This window comes from Lissotriton vulgaris, chromosome 8, assembly GCF_964263255.1.
Source record: "Lissotriton vulgaris chromosome 8, aLisVul1.2, whole genome shotgun sequence".
NCBI classification, from domain to species: Eukaryota; Metazoa; Chordata; class Amphibia; order Caudata; family Salamandridae; genus Lissotriton; species Lissotriton vulgaris.
The window spans coordinates 1,516,243,120-1,516,264,929 of NC_141696.1; the positions used below are offsets into that span (position 1 = coordinate 1,516,243,120).

At 42.4% G+C, this 21,810-nt stretch overlaps 1 protein-coding gene across 2 annotated transcripts in view; it reads left to right on the top strand.

The window, feature by feature from the left end:
- The window catches only part of LOC147699068 (T-lymphocyte activation antigen CD86-like), a 271,021-nt gene that overhangs the window by 75,047 nt on the left and 174,164 nt on the right, over positions 1–21,810 (top strand). For both annotated transcript variants that reach the window (XR_015299393.1, XM_086935643.1), the window contains exon 2: positions 10,876–11,223. Coding sequence is in view for 1 of the 2 variants with exons in the window: in XM_086935643.1 (XP_086791769.1) it covers positions 10,876–11,223 (348 nt within the window). In the remaining variant the exon portion in view is untranslated. The remainder of the gene's footprint in view (positions 1–10,875; positions 11,224–21,810) is intronic.

The following is a 21,810-nucleotide window of genomic DNA, read 5'->3' on the forward strand; positions in this document are numbered from 1 at the left end:
AAAAAGTATGGGCAGAGCGTGCCCCACAGATCCCGCACACTTCGACCTCTGCTTTTAATTTGTATGTGCAGACTGGCATGTAAAGGCATGACTAGTAAGGAGCCCCCACATACACCGAATCGATGCATGTTGACTTTCTTATGTTAGTCACATAGCTGGTGTTTCCTTGTTGCATGATGTATATTTTACAAACGGGCCTAGTTTGCAGGCTTGCTCGACAGATGTTTGAGACGAGTGGCGGCTTTTCATCCCAGAGGCCGGTGGCCACGCATCGCTCTGATGCCAGCCGTGCTGCCCTCTTCCTTGCATTATCCAACACACCTCTTTAGCCACAGTAAAGCAGGGCATTGTCTGGAGCCAGACCTAAAAAGTACACACAGCACACGGACGTGTCATGTTGTCCAGCCAGCCACGTGCTACTAAAAAAATGTGAAATGACGAATTTCTGGACAACATTAAAGGAAGTATAGAGGGCATGGAGGCGAGTATTTTTTTCATACTTTTATTTACTTCTCGCCAGCAGCACAGACTCAACACAATAAACAAAAATGTGTATTAACCATTGCAAACATAATAAACATAAAATAAATGTCACAGCGTCCACCAGTCCGCATCCTTGTCAGCCATACCTGCGCTGAGGAACAGCTCCCCCTCACCTTTCTTTGCTCCCTGTCTGTGAATTAACTGCCTCTCATTCCTTGAGAGTATTTCTGGATTTTTGGGGAATAACGCTATACGTGTTGAACTGTAAGTTGTTTACAGTTGATTACTTTTAACACCAGTTGTGCTGTTATCCTCAGACCTCCTAGCATGCGCCTAGGCGTCTCTTCAAGGCGCGTCATTTTGCCTGTTCTGAAACATTGTAGGTTCTTCGTAACCCTCCCTTGACTAACAAGTCCACGCCCCCATCACTGGAGCATCACATGTCTCTGGCCTCTTTCCCCAAGAACATTTGTGCCAAGGAGCCTTGTGCCACAGCGCCGCTTAGAGGGATGAGTGGGCTACCTCACCCATCAAGTTGGCTTGTCTTGCCTTCTCCCATACCAGCAGATAGCTTTGGGACTAGCCGCATGGAGCGGACACACGCAAGCTGAAGGTCAGAACCCTCTTAAGAAGACCAGAGTTCAGATCCAATTTTTAACAACAAGGGAACCCAAAGGCAATACGCAAGGGACCTTGGGTGTGTAAGCAGTTTCTAAAGACAATGGTCCCTAGACAGTTACAAATTTAGAAAAAATTAAATAAACATTATGGGCCCGATTCACAGAATGATTTTAAGACTCAATCCTAAACTTACTACTATTTTGGTATTCACAGAATACACTTACTACTTTTGGCATTCACAGAATGAACTTACTACTTTTGGTATTCACAGAAGTTAGGATTTTGTTTTAAGTTTGTCTCAAGACAAACTTAAGACACACTTAAGACAAACTTAAGACAGACTTAAGTTAGGATTTTGACTTAAGTCTGTCTTAAGTCTGTCTTAAGTTTGTCTTAAGTCTGTCTTAAGTTTGTCTTAAAACAAACGTAAGACAAAATCCTAACTGTCAAAAGTAGTAAGTGCATTCTGTGAATAGAAAAATAGTAGTAAGTTTAGGATTGAGTCTTAAGTTCATTCTGTGGATCGGGCCCATATTGAATAGATTATATGTTCTTTGTCCAGCCGGACATATTTTTACTATATGAATAAGTGCATAGAAAGAGATTAAAATACAAATACAAGTGGGACACAACCTGTGTCCAACTCACAACCATAGACAAACAACATAAATTGGGGAGGGTTTCAGGCAAGGGGAATGTGTCTGTAAATCATAGAATTAACAGACTTCAATTGAATGAAAATACCACTGCAAAATATTATTCACAATAGTTAGATGCATATGGTATAAAAGTGTCGACGACGTTTCAATCCCTAGGGAGATATCATGGGATCATCTTCAGCCCATCAAGCACTGGTTCCCCGGACAAGACTGTGCTCTAAGGACCGGACCCGAGGATTAAAGATCCTGGATTTGACTTTCTCATCTAAGAAGCAAGGATCACTCTCGGCCCAGAGGTTTTGGAAGGCTTGTCCCAGAGAGATATTTGTGAATTGGATAACGCCAACAATGCTATTTCGGCTGAGAGGAGTAGTTCCATTCTTCGTCATACCGATCCCAAACTCATTGAATTGGCAAGCAATGTGGCCTTCCTGTCCAACGGGGGTTTCCACTTTAGATATCCTTTTGTGAAAGAAGCCATCAAGTTTGTCGAAAGCTTCAATTCCTTTGACAAGGCACAGGCTTTGTTTAAGTAAGTATTCAGCAGAGGTAGTAGGCACTCTGCTGGCCAAGCTCATTCCGAAGCTTCCTAAAGATGTCAACCACACAAGCCAGAACGCTGAATAACTACTCTAGGTATGACATATTCACCCCCTCCCAATCCAGACAGTACAGAGGCCAACGTCACCAAAACAGATTCAATGTAACTTTAACTTTCTCTCCTACGTGGGCGACCTTCCAACGTTCTTTCTCAGTAAATCTAGGAGGCAGAATAAGGTTATTCTTTCCCAGCTGGACCTGATCTGTGGGTCCTACAGACGTTTCAAGGATTTCATTTGAAGTTCTGCTCGGTTCCTGTGCATGTTGCTACTCCAAGACAGATTCAGCTTTCTACTGACAATATGAATTTTATAGATCAAGAGATCCAGTCGCTCCTTCACAATAAAGTCTTCTAGTTTTGTCCCCTTATTTCCTGGGGTTTCATGAGCAATGTGTTCCTAGTGACCAAAAAAGGAGGATGTTTCCAGCTGGTTAACAATCTTCAGGGCTTTAATGCATGGATTGTATAAACACTTCAAGATTGAGGGCATTCACATCCTCAGGGAGTTGTTAAGCGAAGGAGACTTCATGGTCCACTAAGACATCAGGGACACTTAGCTCTCGGTCCCTATTTTTCCCCTCGACCCTCTTTTCTGCAGTTTCAGTGCCAATTTCTCACTTACGAATTCCTAGCTATGCCCTTTAAGCTACTTGTCTAGTACTGGGCCCACCAAGGATTGAAGATCCTCACCTTCCAAGATTTTCCATCTGCAGAATTAGCCCCTCTGTACGAGGAAGTCCATATGGAGCTTTAATGGTGGTTGTCAAACACAGAGTCATGGAAAGGCAGAGCCATCCTTATCCTGGTTCCAGATGTGGTGATTGAGTCAGATGCCAATCACCACTGCTGGGGAACAACATGTGGTTCAGTGACAAAGGGGGCAGAAGGTCTAGACTCTAGAGAAGAGCTTCAACTACATATGGAGTGTCTGGCCCCTGTCTCTGGCCCCTTGTGCCGCCATTGCTGCATCCTCCTGAGGATGATCAATGTCTCAGCAGTTCAATACATCAATCCCCTAGGAAGCACCAGGTCATGAATGTGAGCAGAGTCAGCGATTTTTTTTGAGATAACCAAGATTTGGGCTCTGCGTAGAATAGGCATTTCAGCATTTCAGCTCCCATTGTATTTGATCTGGAGCCCAGATATGTTTGCATTAGTGATAGACACCTTTTTTCGAGAATGCATGGGGCTAAACCTCACTTTCCCTCCATTTTCCATAATAAATAGAGTCGCTTTTCAGGTCAGAAAACGTTCTCCTATGGAGAGCACAGATGTGGGGGCATGTGTATCATCAGTTTTTTTAGTCGCAACCGCTGCGATTCGCAAAAAATCAGCGTTTGCGACAAAAAATTCGGAAAATGCGATGTATGATTAAAATCGCATCACAAAATTAAGGAATCGCAAAATTTGCGATTCCTTAATTTTGCGTCAGCATTTAAGGAATCGCAAATTGCGATTCCTTAAATGCTATGTATGAAGCACCCAAGTTGTGCGATTTCTCATTAAGAAATCACAAATTATCACCAACTTGAAGTTGGTGGTAATTTGTGATTTCTTTAACAAATGCACTTTTTGGCATTTGTAAAGGTGCCATGTGGCACACATACATGCCCTTAGGGCATGTATGTGCGCCATATGCGCACACATGTAAATTTCAGGGGTGCATCAGGGTGTCCTAGTGCCACCCTTGCACCCTTGAAATTATTCTCAATTTGCAATTCTCAAATTGCGAAACGCAAATTGAGACTGAATTCCCATTCATTCCTATGGGCCTTCTGGCCCATAGAAATGAATGGGAAAGTATTCCTTAATTGCGATTTCGCAATTTGCCAATCGCAATTAAGGAATATTAAGAAATTGCAAACAAATTGAGATTTTTTTAAATACATCTCTTTTTGCAATTCTCAAATAGCAATTTCTAAAAAATCGTTATCTGAGAATCTCAAATGAGGATGTTGATACATATGGCCCGTGGTTTCCGATTCTACTGGTGTTGTCATGCGAACTCTTGAGATTACTCCCATCATTACCAATGGTTCCTCTGGCCCAGCAGGCCGGACACACCCATTAGTGATGCAAGGCCTACTGCATCTGGTTACACAGCAACTTTACGGAGTCACTGGTACATGCCAGGACTTTCACAGCAGCTCTCTCCTTCAATGACCTGGCGTAGTTGGACGTCCCACATAGAAGATTCATATCTGCCTAAAGTAGGTGTGTGAAAAGGCCTAGATACCTTAGGGGCAGATGTTCATGATGTTGTTCATTTCATGGCACCTTTGGCTACATATGCCTTAGCCGATAGGACTGTAAACTCTTATCGTTCTGCCTTCTCAGAAGGTCATTTACTGGTTGCAGATCACCCGGTTGGTGAACATCCTTTGGTGTCAAAGCTAATCAGAGGCAATCGGTTTTCCATGTTTCTGGAACCAAAGACTTCTTACCTTCAGGTCTGCAGACAAGATGCTCATAAAGAAACCTGTTAGAAAATACCATGAAAGGAGTTGTGGACCGTGGGCTGGCAGACAGAGTTAAGGAAAGAAAGGAAGAGAAATAATTAAAAAAAGGAAAATAGAAGGAGGGACAAAGAGGGAGAAAGGTGCATGAGAGGGAAAGGTAAAAAAGGAAAAGTAAGGAAGAGAGGAAAATGATGGGTAGATAGAGAGGGATAGAAAAACTGAGGAGGAAAGAAGGGCAACAGGAAGAAAGGAAATATAAAAAGAAGGAAAAGGGGTGATAGAAAAGTGAAAAAATGGATAGGTTAAATGGTGAAAGGTTTGAAAAAAGAGTGAAATGATTAACAGGTGAAAGTGTGAATGGACAGAAAGATAGAAGAATGGAGAGATGGAAGAAAGTGAATTCATGCGGATTGATGGATACATGAATTTAGTGATGAGTAGATGGGTGAAAGGTTAGAGGGATGAATGGATACAAAAACTATTGTTGCATGGGGGAAGGATGGAAAAGTGAAGGGATGGATGTAAAAGTGAAGGGAAGGGCAGATGGACGAATGAACAGATGGATGGGTGATTGAATCTGCAGATGTAAATCTCCACCTTCTCAGAATCCGAAACAGCAAGAACACTAAGCAGAACATAAGGCTGTAGCAGAATGGCCTCAGAGACACAGGGGACATAAATAAGAATAAGTAGAGAACTGGAGATCTGCCCACAACTGAACACACTGATGCTCACTAGAAGCTGGGAATTGCTGGTCCTAATGGAGGCGGATCACTAACATAATATCAAGGGACAGAATACCGACTTGCAAAAATATCGATGACAAAATATAGACAGACAGAATATCGAGTTTGTATATACAAACAGGTAAGTACAAAAATATTGAGTACAAAATATTGTTTACAAAATATAGTTTATAAAAATATCGACTTTATTAAAAACAATGTTAAATTAAATTAATATAAAAAATTAATTACTAAAATATACTTAAAAATACTTAAATTAACTTATAATAATTAAATATTTAATGAAAGTTATAAAAAAATGTTTACAATCATATTCATTAAAACATATATATATAGTAACATAATATAATTAAATAATATCCAATATTATTACCGTACGATAGCAGAAGTGTAAAAAATACTATTCCCACTCCAGAGAGTGCAACAGTAGGGAAAGCGTTGGATAGCGTAGGGGTTAAAATTACTATTCCCACTCCAGTGGGTGCAACAGTAGGGAAAGCGCTGGATAGCGTAGGGGTAAAAATTACTATTCCCACTCCAGTGGGTGCAACAGTAGGGAAAGCGTTGGATAGCGTAGGGGTAAAAATTACTATTCCCACTCCAGAGGATGCAACAGTAGGGAAAGCGTTGGATAGCGTAGGGGTAAAAATTACTATTCCCACTCCAAAGGGTGCTACAGTAGGGAAAGCGCTGGATAGCGTAGGGGTAAAAATTACTATTCCCACTCCAGAGGGTGCAACAGTAGGGAAAGCGTTGGATAGCGTAGGGGTACAAATTACTATTCCAAGTCCAAAGAGTGCAACAGTAGGGAAAGCGTTGGATAGCGTAAGGGTAAAAATTACTATTCCCACTCCAAATAGTGCAACAGTAGGGAAAGCGTTGGATAGCGTAGGGGTTAAAATTACTATTCCCACTCCAAAGAGTGCAAATATAGGGAAAGCGTTGGATAGCGTAGGGGTAAAAATTACTATTCCCACTCCAGTGAGTGCAACAGTAGGGAAAGCGTTGGATAGCGTAGGGGTAAAAATTACTATTCCTACTCCAGTGGGTGCAACAGTAGGGAAAGCGTTGGATAGCGTAGGTGTAAAAATTACTATTCCCACTCCAGAGAGTGCAATAGTAGGGAAATTAAATACTTCATATATTATTTCAATAAATATAAATTAATATCTTTAAAAATTAATTAAAAGTAATTACCACTTTAATATAATATAATAATTAATCTATTTAAATTACAAATTAAAATTAATTATTACAATTATTTACTTATTAATACAAATTAATTACTAATTAACAATTAATATTTTAACATTTAAAAATTATTTAACAATTAATTCAAATTAAATACAATTAAATAAATTGATTAATTTAATTAATTATAAATAAATTACTTCCCACCCTATTCCCCTATAAACCCACAACCCGCTACAGAAAATAAATTATTAAAATTATTTAACATAATTAGCAATTAATCAATTAATTAAAATTTAATTAATTACAACATATAAATTAATTAACAATTAATTAAAAATGAATATCAATAAATAAATTTACATATTCATATAATTTTAATTAGATTACTTCCCACCCTATTCCCCTATACACCCACAACCCGCTACAGAGAACAAATTAGTAAAATTAACATAATTAACAATTAATCAATTAATTAAAATTAATTGCCAAATAAAATTTAATTAATTGCCAAATATAAATTAATTAACAATTAATTAAAAATGAATACCAATAAATAAATTTACATATTTAATTAATTATAATTAAATTACTTCCCACCCTATTCCCCTATAAACCCACAACCCGCTACAGAATTAAATTATGCAAAAATTAAAAAAACAAATGTCATTAATTAAAATAAATTATAACATAAATACACACTTTTCACACATATAATAACATAAAAAACACTATAAAATATTCGATATTATTAAAAATTCGATAATTTTAATAACCTATATTATATACTTCGATATTTTAACTGTCTATATTTTTAACATTCGATATTACATTATTTACCTTAAAAACAATATTTTTGATGTCTATATTCTGTCCAGTCGATATTTTGTCCATTCGATATTTAAAACTCGATATTATGTCCATTCGATATTTTGTAGTCGATATTTTGACTGTTTACAAATGGAGGCATGGAGATTGGTTCAGAGTGAGTGTCCAAAAACCCGCAGAGGGACTAAACGCAAGAAATCCAGCACAGCACATGCACAATGCAGGGAGACTGAAAAAGAATGCGAGAAACCAACAGAGGTGCAGTGAGGGAGAAGGCCGGGTGCAAACTAACACGAGTCAGAGAACCCAACACGAAGCAAGCTTACCAGGCAATGAGTATTTACAGCTTGCTGCCTTTATAGTGCCTCTGCCTAGAATGATCTGGAAGAGGAAGTGAAGTCATACCTTATATTGAATGGATGCTATCTTTGATTGGGTGCTAGTTGGGTAATAGTGGCAATACAATATTCCCTGCAATCTTGGAAAGGGAGTCACGCTGACCATGAGACCCCAATCTGCGACTTTGTCCTGGTTTCCATAATATTAATTCCTCTAGTGTCTCACTCTCACTGGAACTCAGTGCCCACAACTGTGGGCTATTATGGTGTATGAGGACCCCCAAATGGTATATATGTTCTTGCCGTAGATGAATAGAAAAATAATTAAAAGGAGAAAGGAACTCTTGGAAGGAGGATGATGTTTGCTTGATTTGCCTGCTCAACGTGCTTAGAGGGATGTTTCAAGTGGTGGGTGAGTCTTCCCTTGGCAGAATGAATGCATGAAGAGAATGAGGAGACATGGCTCAGTCCTCGCATCATGAAAGAAGACGTGTGAGGGGATCATGGGCTCTTATTACAACTGCTAAATTGTGATTGGTCCTCATTGCTTTCATGTTTTTGAGCTTGGTTGTGACTGCTACTTAATAAAGCAGGAATCATTTATAAATAATCAAATGGTGTCACTCAGAGGCCAACATCTGGATCTAGTCCAGGTCCAGTTGCCACTGGTCAGCTGGGTGCCTCCAGGAAAGGCCTCTTGCAGCTTGTTTTTTTTATAGTTTAAAGAACAAAAGAGAGTCAGGATTTCATTTAGGAATGAGCATAGGAAATCTTTTTAGATTTTTACAAGGCCCTCGCTCACCAGTCACTGAGTCTATCCCCCGGGGTCCGGTTGCTGAGGGATAGACTCAGGTACCAAGCGGGTGCCTGGAGACGCGGGCGGTGTGCCACTTTCGTCACCACCCCCCTCCCGAGACCCATGGTGTGAGTATTTCCCACACCCTACGTGCAATCAGGTTCCTCTAAATTACAGAGTGAACCACATATTTTTATATGACTGCACTTATTTATCACAGAATTTTTCTTTTTACTTTCACGTCCTCTGGTAGGGTGGGCCTTAGCGCGCCCATACCGCCGAGGTTTAGCTGATATGTCCTGATGAATGCCAGGTAATTTACACCACAATGGCAGAAACATGTTGACCCCACTACATGGAAATAACTGAACAATTCATTCAGATACATTTCCTACACTTTGTTTTTAATCTGTCTGATTGGCCACTTAATAAAATTATTCTGGACACAATCTAGACACTTTTAATCATTTTCACTACACTTTCACAAAAACCAGCTCCGCAGTATTCTGGCGTCGCAGCACACCGGGGTGGCATTCGGCCTCTCCCGGTGGGGCCCGATGATGAAGCATGTCACCTACCAGGTTGGTGAGTGAGGGCCTTCTAAAAATCTAAAAAGATTTCCCATGCTCATTTGTCTTTTTCCTAAATGAAATCCTGACACTCTTTTGTTGTTGAAACTATATTGCTAGGGGGATTAAGAGTGTCTTCTTTACACTTACCCTCGCTCTCTCGTTGATAATTGGGGCTTGTTTTTTTATAGCCACACCAGAGTTCAGCCAACAGACCCTTGGAGTCAACTTCATTGTCTTGGGTACAATAGGGCCAGTCCTTCAGAGCTCCTCTCAGTTCACAGAGAGCAGGTCCAGTCCTCTTCTGATCTTTCACAGATCCAGAAAGTGTTCAAAAGTGGGTGTCTGGGCCTGCCACATGTATGCCTGGCACCAGCTAGTTGGTGGGGTTGACTCCTGGGAATTCCTTACAAGTCCCTGGGACCAACCCTACCTGCGTTTCAGTATTTCCAGCCTAAGATGCCGTGAGTCAAGATGGTGAAAGTCTTTGACTGCACCAAACATGGGCTCTGAGGGCTAGGGGTGTGTGGATCACCAGTTTCCACCAACATTTCACATTAAAATCCAGTTTGTAACAGGTACTCTACACACAGCAAACCCAGAGACAGACGTGTGGTAGGAGAATACCAGGGTTCTTCAGTGACCAGATGGGGGATCCACACAAATTGTTTCGCCATCCTGTGCTCTCTATTTCAAGTGAGCTCCTGGTGCTACATGTGGTTCAACAAATGTTACATGGGTCAGGATTTGACAGTGTGGTGTCACAGAATGCGGCTGGAGGCCAAACACCCAGAGGCAGTTTCTCTTTTCCCTACAATCCAGTTCTTATCCCCAATATTTTAGGGTTTGAGGCACATCTCTCTGCTCCTTTAAAAGCATCTCAATCCAGTGGACCTTTGAGCAAGAGCCTAAATGGCGTTCACCCCTCAAAGATCCAGCTGTTCAGGGGCTGCCACCTGCTGGTGCTTCCAAAACACTGCAGAAAGTTGTGTTAAAAAAACACAATTGAACTTTGTGGTAAGCGGCTCTTTGTGGGTCAGTCTGAGCCCTGTCTCTCTGACACCAGTGACAGTGGAGGATCCTAAATCCAACGACTCCCTTGTGCATCTTTAGGAGCTTTGTCACATTCTAGGCTCCTGACTCATCCGCACATCTGGACTCTGCTATTTGGAAACAGCCATATGAATCTTTGGCACAGCGTGAATAGTTCACCATTAATGTGGTCATAAAAACTCCAAAATATGTTGAATAACCTTTATTTTGCAGAATAAAGAACACATTGTTTGAAGGCTAATACTTGAACGAGCAGCAGCACAGAAAACCTTTGGTTTCATTTTTTACTTTCTGGCTGTTCTCAATTTTATTTACCTCAAGTTCTTTACATTACTTTACTTGAGTCAGTATTTCTATGCTTCACATGTAAATATTCTTGTTACTTTATTGGGAGTTATATTTGAGCTGAAGTCTTTCCTGAGACCAGAAAGTAAAAAATTACTGGGAAGGGGCTCATTGGGGGATGCAACAACTTATTAATGATGTTGGTAATTTATGGTTTCCTGTAACCCTCTCTCTATTTGTGCTTAGGAGTCTGCAATGTTGTTTCCATACAAGCTTCTCTGAACAGCACAGTGGTGCTGCCCTGCCATCACGCCATCACACCTGGAGAGTCGCTGGGGGATTACCGCGTGTACTGGCAGATGGGAGACATAGTGGTTCATGCGATGATGGAAAGAGGAAGCCATGAGAAGCCCGAGCAGAATAAGAGGTATCGCAACCGCACCGGCTTGGACCTCTGCAACCTCTCCCTCAGCCTATCAGGCGTCCAGCCCTCCGACGAGGGGTCCTACAGCTGCCACGTCCAAAAGAAAGTTGGGACTGGCCCGGGTTTCGAAAGCATCCCTGCTAATTATTCAGTCCTGTTAAGTGTTACAGGTGAGTTGATAGGTATGTGTAGGTGGGATAAATGGATGAATGGATGAATAATGCATGAATGGATCAATGGATGAATAATGCAGATATGTGCTTTGTGTTGTTTGAGCATCCTCTGGCTTGAAGGAGGCGGAAGGGGTCACTAATCATCTCCAGATGGTGCAAAGCCTGGAAGTGTGCAGAAGTTAACCAAGTCCACTTTTTTAACCATGAAAGATGACTGCAGACTTCCTGATGTCATATAAGTTAGTGCTGCAACCCCATTTGTGCTCTGAGGCAAACTTATTAAGGATACATTGTGGTACATTAACGATTCTTGTGTAGGAGGGGGCCCTTGCCAACAACCTGTTCAGTCTGCTGTCTAGGCTCACAGTCCACCAATTCCCCAAGCCAAACAACAAGCTAAAGCGTTTGAGTAGGAGGTCCTTCGTTACTTGGATACTTGGGGTAGGATCTCTGGGGCCCGAGAACATACATAAATGCATAGTATTCTGTGATGGAGGTCCTATTTGGCCCGCACAAGTTCACTAGATCATTTTAGACTGTGGTGTGACAGAGGGCCCGATTCACAGAATGAACTTAAGACTCAATCCTAAACTTACTACTATTTTGGTATTCAAACAATGCACTTACTACTTTTGGCATTCACAGAATGAACTTACTACTTTTGGTATTCACAGAAGTTAGGATTTTGTCTTAAGTCTGTCTTAAGTCTGTCTTAAGTTTGTCTTAAGACAAACTTAAGACAACATCCTAACTTCTGTGAATACCAAAAGTAGTGAGTGCATTCTGTGAATACCAAAATAGTAGTAAGTTTAGGATTGAGTCTTAAATTCATTCTGTGAATCGGGCCCAGAGTTCTTCTAGTGTTGCAAAGTTCTGCACATTAGATTCTCTCCTGCTTCATTCACTCATGTGGACTTAATATAGTCACTGGGTGGAAATCCATTAGTATCAAACAACAGCTCCAAGCTCATCAATGACAGGTGTACTCTCAGAGGTCTTTGTAGAGACTAAAAAGCAGACCTATTGCATATTGTTTACACCGTTATAGAGAGTCGCAGTCAATGCTCAAGTACCATGTGTGCAGACTGAGTGGTGGAGGGAAGACTTGACTGAGTCTCAGCCAGCCTTGGAAAAGGTCCAGTAGCTGCTGAATACTGACTGGACCCCACTCTCTGTTCTGCTGGAGTCTATGCAGAAAGTACCTCACAAAACTTGGCACCATGGTTTCCAGCAACTTTCTGAAGTTGCCACCAAAGTGAACTCACCAGCCTCTCTGACTGAAACTTGCAAAGATCCAATGACTGTTGAGATCTTTTAAAGAATGGATCCACTGGTGAAAGGGTGCAAAAAAAGTAATTCATTTTTCAGTCAGTCTTTCAAATTTAGTTTATTTGGAGATGTTCCCCTTTATAATAGCATGAAAAAACAGAATAATTCATACAAATTTACAGCAAGGAATAAATAACACACATTTTGCATGAAATAATAAAAATCAACATCAACAAGATCAATTTCAATGAAACCATTAAAAGAACTACCTCATTTCACCCCTACTGATTCTACCTTATTTCAATGCTCTCATTCTCAGAATATCTGTGGGGCGTAAAAACTCTGCTAGAATAATAACAATCACTTCACGAGTGTCCGTTTGCAAAATTCTTAAGGCTGCCAAATATTGCTTTACCCGAAGGTTCTGCAGGCTGGGAGGAACCACAGCTTTTGAGGATACTCATACGCCTCACAGAAACCCAACAAATGTGATATTATTTCCTTGTTGGTTTCTGTGCATACGTTTCGCAATTTTAGACAGAAACTACTAATAGGGAGATTCCCAAATTTAATTTTTAAATACAAGTGCCTTGCCAAAGGCGGGGTGATAAAGTCCTTAAATAGTACAAACTAACAACCTGGTTTACAAGCTACAAAACTTGCCATGAGTGAATCACATGGGGCTGTGGCATGAATATTTCCAAGCCCAACCTGCCCATCCCTATCTGAGAGGTTTATATGTGGAGCCCAGATAGCCAATTCAGATATAAATAGATCTCCTGAAATGTTGTCAGGACCTGGTGCCTTATCTTGTGTTATTCAAATCAAGTTGCAATGACTACATTTTGTTAGATCTGTTATGTTCCAGAGCGCTGCCTTTCATATCATCCTCGAGGAAACCACTATAAAGGTTGGCAAAGTGATTTACCCAGATTGCAGATTAAATATGGAAGTCTATAGTAGTGGGGCCTGAATTGGAATCTTTTACCTTAACTGCATGAAGCATATCCTGTCACTTATTTGATAGGATTTTTCCCTATTGCCACTTGGCAATGCTCACGAAGGCCCTTTGGAGTCCTGCATTCATACCTGTATATGTTATACACTTCCACACCCTGCACTGTCAGATGAACATAAATACCCCCTACACCCCAAAACCCTAACCCACCCTGACCCCTAAAAATACCCCAGTACCCCAAAACTTAAAAGCACCCTGAACCCTAAAATTAGCCCCACACCTCAAAACCCTAACCAACCCCGACCCCTAAAGTTACCACAGCACACCAAAATCTAAACGCACCCTGAACCCCAAAAATACCCTAGCACCCCAAAACCTTAAATGCACCCTGAACCCTAAAAATACCCCCAACACCCCAAAACCCTAACCCACCCTGAGCCCTAAAATACCCCTGTACCCCAAAACTTTAATTTGCACAGTAACTCCATTATGCGTAGTAAGTGAATGCTAAGTAATGGAACATGCGTAGTAAATGCATGCTAAGTAAATGCATGCTAAGTAATGGCACCTGCGAACTAAAATATGTTTAGTAATGATAATACGAAGTAATGACTACATAGTAAAGGTAGAATACCCTGTCAGATACACTTCCTATTCCAGTATAGGCTTTCACACTACCGTCCTGATGCATCATGGTCCCTGTAGTCTTTTCCATCACCAAACCCTGCCCAGATCACGCCATGGTTTTTGACGCTTTGTTTTCTACCTTGATTTCTGGATTCCACGACTTTTCTGACCTCTTTCTACCTGTCTTCTGGACTTCCCCCTGTCTTTGCTCTGATCCATACTTTTCCTGGCTTTCCTGTGTCCTCTGTCTGTTGGTTTCTCTAGTATTCCTCTTTCCAAGTCCCAGTTCTTCCTTCCTTTCATTGGTGATTCCCTGATTTCTTGCACCTGGTTGATTCCTTGCACCTTGCTCTCTCCCTGCACCTGTGTCCCTCCCCTGAGCCTCCAGTTATTTCCCCCCTGTGAGCGCAGAGTGCAGTGGCTCACAACTGACCTTGCTGCTGTGTCTACTTCCTCTCTGTCTGACCCATCAGCTATATTTGAGGCTTCCTTCCCTTTTCATTTTTCATTATTTAATTGTATGTTTCTGTTCTGTTTAGTTATTTTTCTATGTTGCTAGTCTTTTGTTTAACTTGCCTCTTTGTTTCCCTCTTTGCCTTGATTCTCGATCTTGTCTGCACACATCCACACCTGTCTTGTACATGCGAATTCCTATCTTGTATTCCTGTGTTCATGTTCTGATTGCATATTCCTGTCCTGTTCTAGTTAGTGTGCAGAATGCCAGTATCCTCAATTGTGTGTATTCCAGTCTGTTTCTGATCCTTATTCCGGTTCAGATTTTCCAAGAGCCCAGTTCCAGTTTCTGTGTACCTTTCACTGTTCACCTTTGTCTTCTTGTGTTGATATAATTATCCTGATATTCATTTCCCCAAGGATGCCAGGTAGATTCCAAAGTGTGTGCCTTTGGCACAGAGAACCACCCAGCACCCCATCTCCAAAGGATCTGCTGGGAGCCTCCCTGAACGTATCTGTCCAGTTGGATCAGTTCAGAAAAAGCCTACTATACTATAAAACAACTATAAAACAACACCGTTGCATGCAGACACTCAGCACCAGGCCATTGAGCCTCCAGACGGGACCCCATTTTCGGCCCCACTACGAGCAGATTACGGTAAGCCTTGACTGGACACAACCCATTGGGCCCCACGTGGCACGGGTCCAGCCCAACATGCCTCATGTAATCTATATTTCTCTCATGCAGGCTCGCACGGAAAAGGCCCACGCCATTGAGCGCCCTGTGGACATAACGAACCGTAATTTACGGTAATTATCTGCGTGCACCCTCCGCCCTCACTTTCACCCTTTAGCACTCCCAGCCCACTTATCGTTCATCAATTTTCTCTCACAGGTTCAACTCATCTAAAGTTTCCCACAATATCCATGCAAGACATGCTGGACTGTAACGGTAAAATTCCACCCCTTTTCACAGCAATTTACCACCACGGCCACACCCAATATTCACTGACCTAAATAATTCTTTTTTAGGCTTTTTCTGAACTGATCCAACTGGACAGATACCGATATCCTTCCTGACGCCGCGCACCCAGTGCCAGGCGTTAAAGGTAAATATGGTTACCAGATCTCCACTGACTCTGACCCCTTAATTTCAAACGGTTGATTGAAATTATTTTTCTAGGCATCGGCCGTTTAGGAACTGAATACCCATTGAAGTGTTCTTGACCACGCACAGCCCACCGTGCCTCGTTCGTGGTAACTAGATTCTTTTAATTTTAAATATTGGGTCCTCACCACACTACTTGCGACCAATTTGTCCAACACTCCCACACCTTGTCCAACTTTTCGTATCAAACACACGGTTATCACGTCTCCGAGCACCATTTTAATGAGCAAACGCGGTATGTCCTACTTGGCCACCTACACTCCAAATATGCGCACATGTCCACCCGTGCCCTTTGGAAAACATACAACTGCATGTGCACGTGTTGCACCCTGCATGAAAAGAGTGACGACTGACTATTTTTTCAAATGAATTGTTTTCATTTCCCTTTCTTTCCTCCCTGTTTAAACCCTACAGGCTCACTCAATACAATCAGGCAAAATCTATTTTAGTCCTGAAGATGATCCCACTATTTCTGGAGATAGGGATCAAAACGTTCGTCGACTGTTTTGCAGTACTGCTTGTTTTATGATTTGCAATTTTTACGGTAGATACTGTGGGTTTGTGCTTATTTAAATTTGTATACATTGTATTATAAGCCACCCTGTTCTCCTTGTTTGCCTGTTTATTCTTTCTCCTTTTTCCCCTGTATTGTCTTTTCCTGACTAGGTACAGGCTTGTGCCCAGTTACTCATGTGCGACCTGGTTTCGCCTATCCTATTTATATTTATAAATTGTTTTCCAAAATAAACGCTTCTAGGTCCGGCTGGACTCGGAAGAAAGGAAAAACACAGCCTTTATCTTGAGCCTGTGTAAATTATTTCTCGAACTATCATCCAAAACCTAAGGACCTTTGTATAACAAAAATACTATTATTATCTCAGTCTTTCTTGGCTCAGAGCTGGGTCATTGTAAACATGTTCCTGCATCTCCTGACTTGACCGTGGGCACCCTTCTTAAGAGCGGGGATGAGCTGTTTCCTCGCTGATCTACATTCGCGTTTGAATCAAGCAAACCTGCTTATTGGATGTTATGGAGCGCTTGATTGCCGGGATGCTAAAATGGGTGCCCAGGGTAGTAAGTAGATCTTCTTGTATTTCCATGAACTTAACAAAGCTGTTCCTCTGGTCCATATGAGGTTTTGGCGATCTATAACCTCCACAACAGCACGGTAAAGACACCAAAATTGTTCTGGTGTTTGGGAGATCTTAGCCCATTTGATAAAAAAAGCAATTATTTGCCAAGGCCAATTCCCTAGAGGAGTTCAAATTAATAGTTGTAGTTATATTATCGGGAATTTCAGAATGAAGTATATTATATAATGCATTGTGATCACTGTGTAACCGCGGGATTGCCTTCATATCCCCTAAATATTTCTACTAAGATGTGAGAAGTTGGCCTGGTATATAATGCTCACTAGTTCTAGTGATTACTTTGTACCATGCCAAGCAACCCTTATGATGATCGGTTGTAAGTCAACCTTATAGACCAGTTATCCTAGTGGTAACGGGGACAAAGCAGTCTTAGGCTAAACTCTGAAAGGCATGTGAAGCCAGCTGTATTACCATACACAACCCCCTTGAATACCAAATGAAAGGACACCACACAGATATATATATATATATATATATATATATATATATATATATATATATATATATATTTATTAACTACAAATATCCCCTGAACTCTTTATGAGCACAGAAGCACAAGCGTTAAACAAAACACAGTTTAAAATACACAAAAGTTGCACAATATGGATGAGCCCTAGGGGCCACCTAAACCATATACCAAGAAAGTGGTATAAGAGATACCAATCGATAGGGAAACAGGCCTAGGGCCTTGGGAATCGCTGGAGCTGTTTGGGGCTAGCAGTGACTAAGTCGGGAAAGGCCCGCGGGACTCGGGTACAGTGTTTAAAGTGCACGCACTCACCAATGCAAAGTCTGTGGTGCGTAAAAGTTAGAAAGTTAGTTAGTTCGGAACCTTCCGAGAGACCTAAAAAGCTGAAACTTAAGACACAGGCCCTAGAGGTGTGTACCAGTGTAGGAACACCGGCGTTGCTGATTTACCTCACTCACAGAAAGCTGGTGCATAGGGTCGAAGTAGTGTCGGGTTTCGTCACGCTGGTCGATGGTGCTTGGAGCTGAAGATGCTGCAGGCGGCTCGATGTGAAGAGTTCCGGTGGATCCAAGGGTGGATCTGAAGATGTGAAGACCTGAAAGCAGAGGGGACAATGTTCAGAGTCACTAGCCAGTGACTACCGTGGAACCAGATTGGAACCAGGCGATGTCGGGTGCAAACAGGTGTTGAGGTGTAGCTTCTCTCTGCAGCCACGTGGACACCGGGGGTCGAGGATGTCCAGGAGTTGGTCACGAGCAGTCCCACGCAGGCTTCTTGCTGTTGGCGGTGTCGGCAACTTGATCCGAGCAAACAGGCCTTGGCGAATGCAAGCCACGCAGGAATCAAAAAAGGCTTACCACTCGGACCAGCAAGGTCAGAGCGGGTGCTCCCTTTTACAGGAGTGAGGGCAAGTCTGGAGCAACCAGACCCGCAGTGTAGTTCTTCGGTTTCGTCGCCAAGATGGCCGCTGACCACGTGGCTAGCGGCTGGGATGGCGCGTCGAGTGGCACAATGCAAAAGGGCCCCACGCAGATCGTGGAGATGCTGGGGGGCTGATCTTCGGTGCAAGGGCTGCTCGGTGGTGGGGGTTCTCAGTCCCCAAAGCACAACGTTGAGGATGCCTCTGATGCTGCGCAGTCAGCTCTTCGGGTGTCTTTCAAGATGTCCGGTCCCATGTCTCTCAATGCCTCCACGGGTCCCTTCTTTGCAGGGACTGTGGATCGGGCTGTGAGAAGTCTGGGAGTCTGGGTCTTGTCAGGCTCGGGCTCCGGTGGGAGGCGACGGCAAAGCAGATGTCGATTCGCTGGTTGGTACCTGTGTTCACAGGGTGGCCACTCCTAGGCCACAAGGGAGATGCTCTTCAGTCTTCTGTGCAGCAGAATGTGGCAGTACAGTCGTCTTCTTAGTTTCAAGTTGATTCAGGATGATCTGAGGTGCTCTGGCACTGCTCCCACTCTTATTCCCAATCTGAGGGGTGGATCACCTGCTAGGTCCCTCCTCTGGGTGGGACCAGGAAGGGGGGCGGTTACACCCCCTTTCCTTTGTCCAGCTCCTCGCCAGGCCTGGGTCTGGAACGTCCCAGGACCGGTTTGGACTGGCTTATGCACGGGGACACCTTGTGTGCCCCGGGCATGTCTCAATCTATTCAGCCCTGTCCTACCCAATACACAAAACCCTGTCTGGGGTGATGCTTGCACCTCCCACGGCAGGAAACCCTTTGTCCAAGCCTCCCTCGCTGGAAGGACTCCCAGCAGCAGGAGGTCAAACTTGTGTCTGTGGTGGCAGCATCCATTTTGTGATGCTGAGGCTCTGGTTAACTTTAACCGGGGTTAAGGCTACGCACATGTCGTGTCCCTCTAGAAGGGTGGAATGCTATCCCCGTCGACAGAACTGTAGAGGGGATAGTATTCCAAATCGTATGACACCTTACTCGACATGTTTTGATAAAGCCAAACCAAAGTTAGCAAATAACCGCGAGGATTATAATGCACTTAAGAGTATATGGTATGGCAATATCCCGGAACAGCTAAGGAAGTGGTTCCCGACAGCTGCAGACAGGCTCAGCTCATGCTAGAGCGCCATCTCACATATTTCCAAGCACTCTGCCTCCAGGATTGAAGAGGCCTTCCATTGGAGTGGCTGATAGGAACATATGTGTCCAGTTTAAGGTTAGATATAGGGATACTATATCTAAGTAAGAGGTGATTACACCAACTTACCCCAGCTGAGTGATCAGCCAGTTGTGTCAAATATGGAGGCCAGGCCAGGGGTGGCACAATACATGCTGCAGCCCCTGGTAGGCCTTGGAAACACCTATGCCCTGGGTACCTAGGGTACACTGTTACAGGGGCCAATAAGGTGAACCATTTCCAATTCGTAATGCACCTAGAGTGCATTGGCTGTAATTTAGAGAGAGAACAGCAGGCTGTGGGTCTGATTAGCAGGCCCACAGCCACATTAAGTCATAAACCAGTGAAGCAAAAAGCAAAAATTTGGGGTGACCATAGGATAGCAGACCCTACTCTCCTACATAAGAGACGGGTGATTGTATATAATCTATTCTACTTGGGTGTCCAGGCTTATGATAGATACATGATAGAGATGTTATGTCCATTGCATACTCTAACCCTTAGGGACATAGTTAAACCCAGCATTTGAATTGCCATGCTAGACCACCTTTTCAGTGGTGGACTGTCTAATGCCGAGAATCGGAATGCCCGAAGCTACATCTTCAAACCCACTGATCGAGAACGCACTATTATCCAGTCGCTCGAAGGCTCTGTTAAAATCTCCGGCAGTAATTGTGTGGTGTGGCATTCTATTGCTTTCTACAGCCAATTCCAAGCATCATAAAGTTTCCAACGAGCCACTCCTACCACTGCGATTATAAACATTCAAAAGATTTATTGCTGAACCTGATTGCATTTGCAGCTTAATTCCAAGCATATCAAGATAATTGATATTTAACTATCTGATTTTACTGTTAAGGGCAGTCTTCACCTATATAATAACCCCCAATATGGTATACCTTTTCCCTTTAAATGACCATGTCTCCTGAAACATACAGATATCATATTGATCTATCAAAATCCCCCAGTCAGAGTTATTAAGTTTTGATGTTATCCCTGCTAACTTTCCAAGATAAAATGCCAAAATAATATGCCTCCCTCCTTTGCTCAATATGAGGCTCACATTGCCTCTGTGGATAGACTGTATCCAAACTGCCCATAGGTAGTTCGGTACCCTTACCCCTAATTGCAAGACTTGCCTCTGAATAATCAACACTAGGGGCCAGATGTACGTAGGTTAATCATTTGAAAATTACCAAATAGTAAATTTCTGCGATTCAATATTTGGTAATGTCAAACACCGATGTACAAATGTATGTATTGCACATTTTGTGATTCCCAGTGGGTGGTAAATAGACCTATCTCATGAATATGAATGAGGCAGGCCTCAGTTTACGGCCCATTGGGAATCACAGAAATCACAAGGATGGTGGCCTGCTGGGGTCAGCAGACCACCATGTCTTTGATTGCTTTTCAATAAAGCATTTTTTTAAATGCAGCCTGTTTTCCTTAATGAAAAATGGCAGGCGTTTCATAAAGAAAAATGTAAAACATTATTTTAATTTTTTAAGGGTAGGCAGTGGTCTGTGGGACCACTGCCTGTGCTCATAAAATATTTTTACATCCATTCACAAAGGGATCCTTTGGAACTGGGTTACCACCAATTTCAAGTTGGTGGTAAATTGCAAATGTTTTGTGACCGCATTTCGGTCACCAAACATTCATACATGCCACTGTGATTCGGTTTTAAGAAGGGATGCCCTAAACACGCCCCTTCCTAATACCGAATCACAAACCTAAATTGCAATTCAGTAACAGTTTACTGAATCGCAGTTTGGCCTTGGTACATTTAAAAATGCCTTTATTCTTTCACAAACAGGCCGATTCTTTGAATCGGGTCGTTTGCGAATATAAAAGGGCTGTGTACATCTGGGCCTAAATGTCTCATCAACAGTCATTTGGGAAAGAGTTTGCATCTGTGACTTATTCCTGTATACCAGTCAATCTACCTTTTCTATCCCTGAGTCTACACACCCAGGTGACTTTTTCTCAATCTGGTGGGCGCCATATGTCGAATGAATGCATGAACGACTAGGTGGACTTGTGCACAAATCTAAAGTTAACAGGTCCTCAGCTAATCTCCTGTCTTTGAATAATAGCTCAATTTAATCTGGGTTGGTGTGCCCCTGAGGAGAAGAGCTAAATCTCCTAGCTTTCAAAATATCTGATTGTATTAAGGAATAGCATTCCTGTACGTCCCTTATCCAATGAGTAACTATAAATGAGTGATTCCTCATTCTGTCTGCTATGGGATGGAAGTCTGGGCACATTCACTATAAAAACTTTGCCTTCCCTAATCTTGCAATGGGAGTTCCCAAAAGTCTTATCCTGTGCTCAATACTTTGTGGTGTCCACTGCTT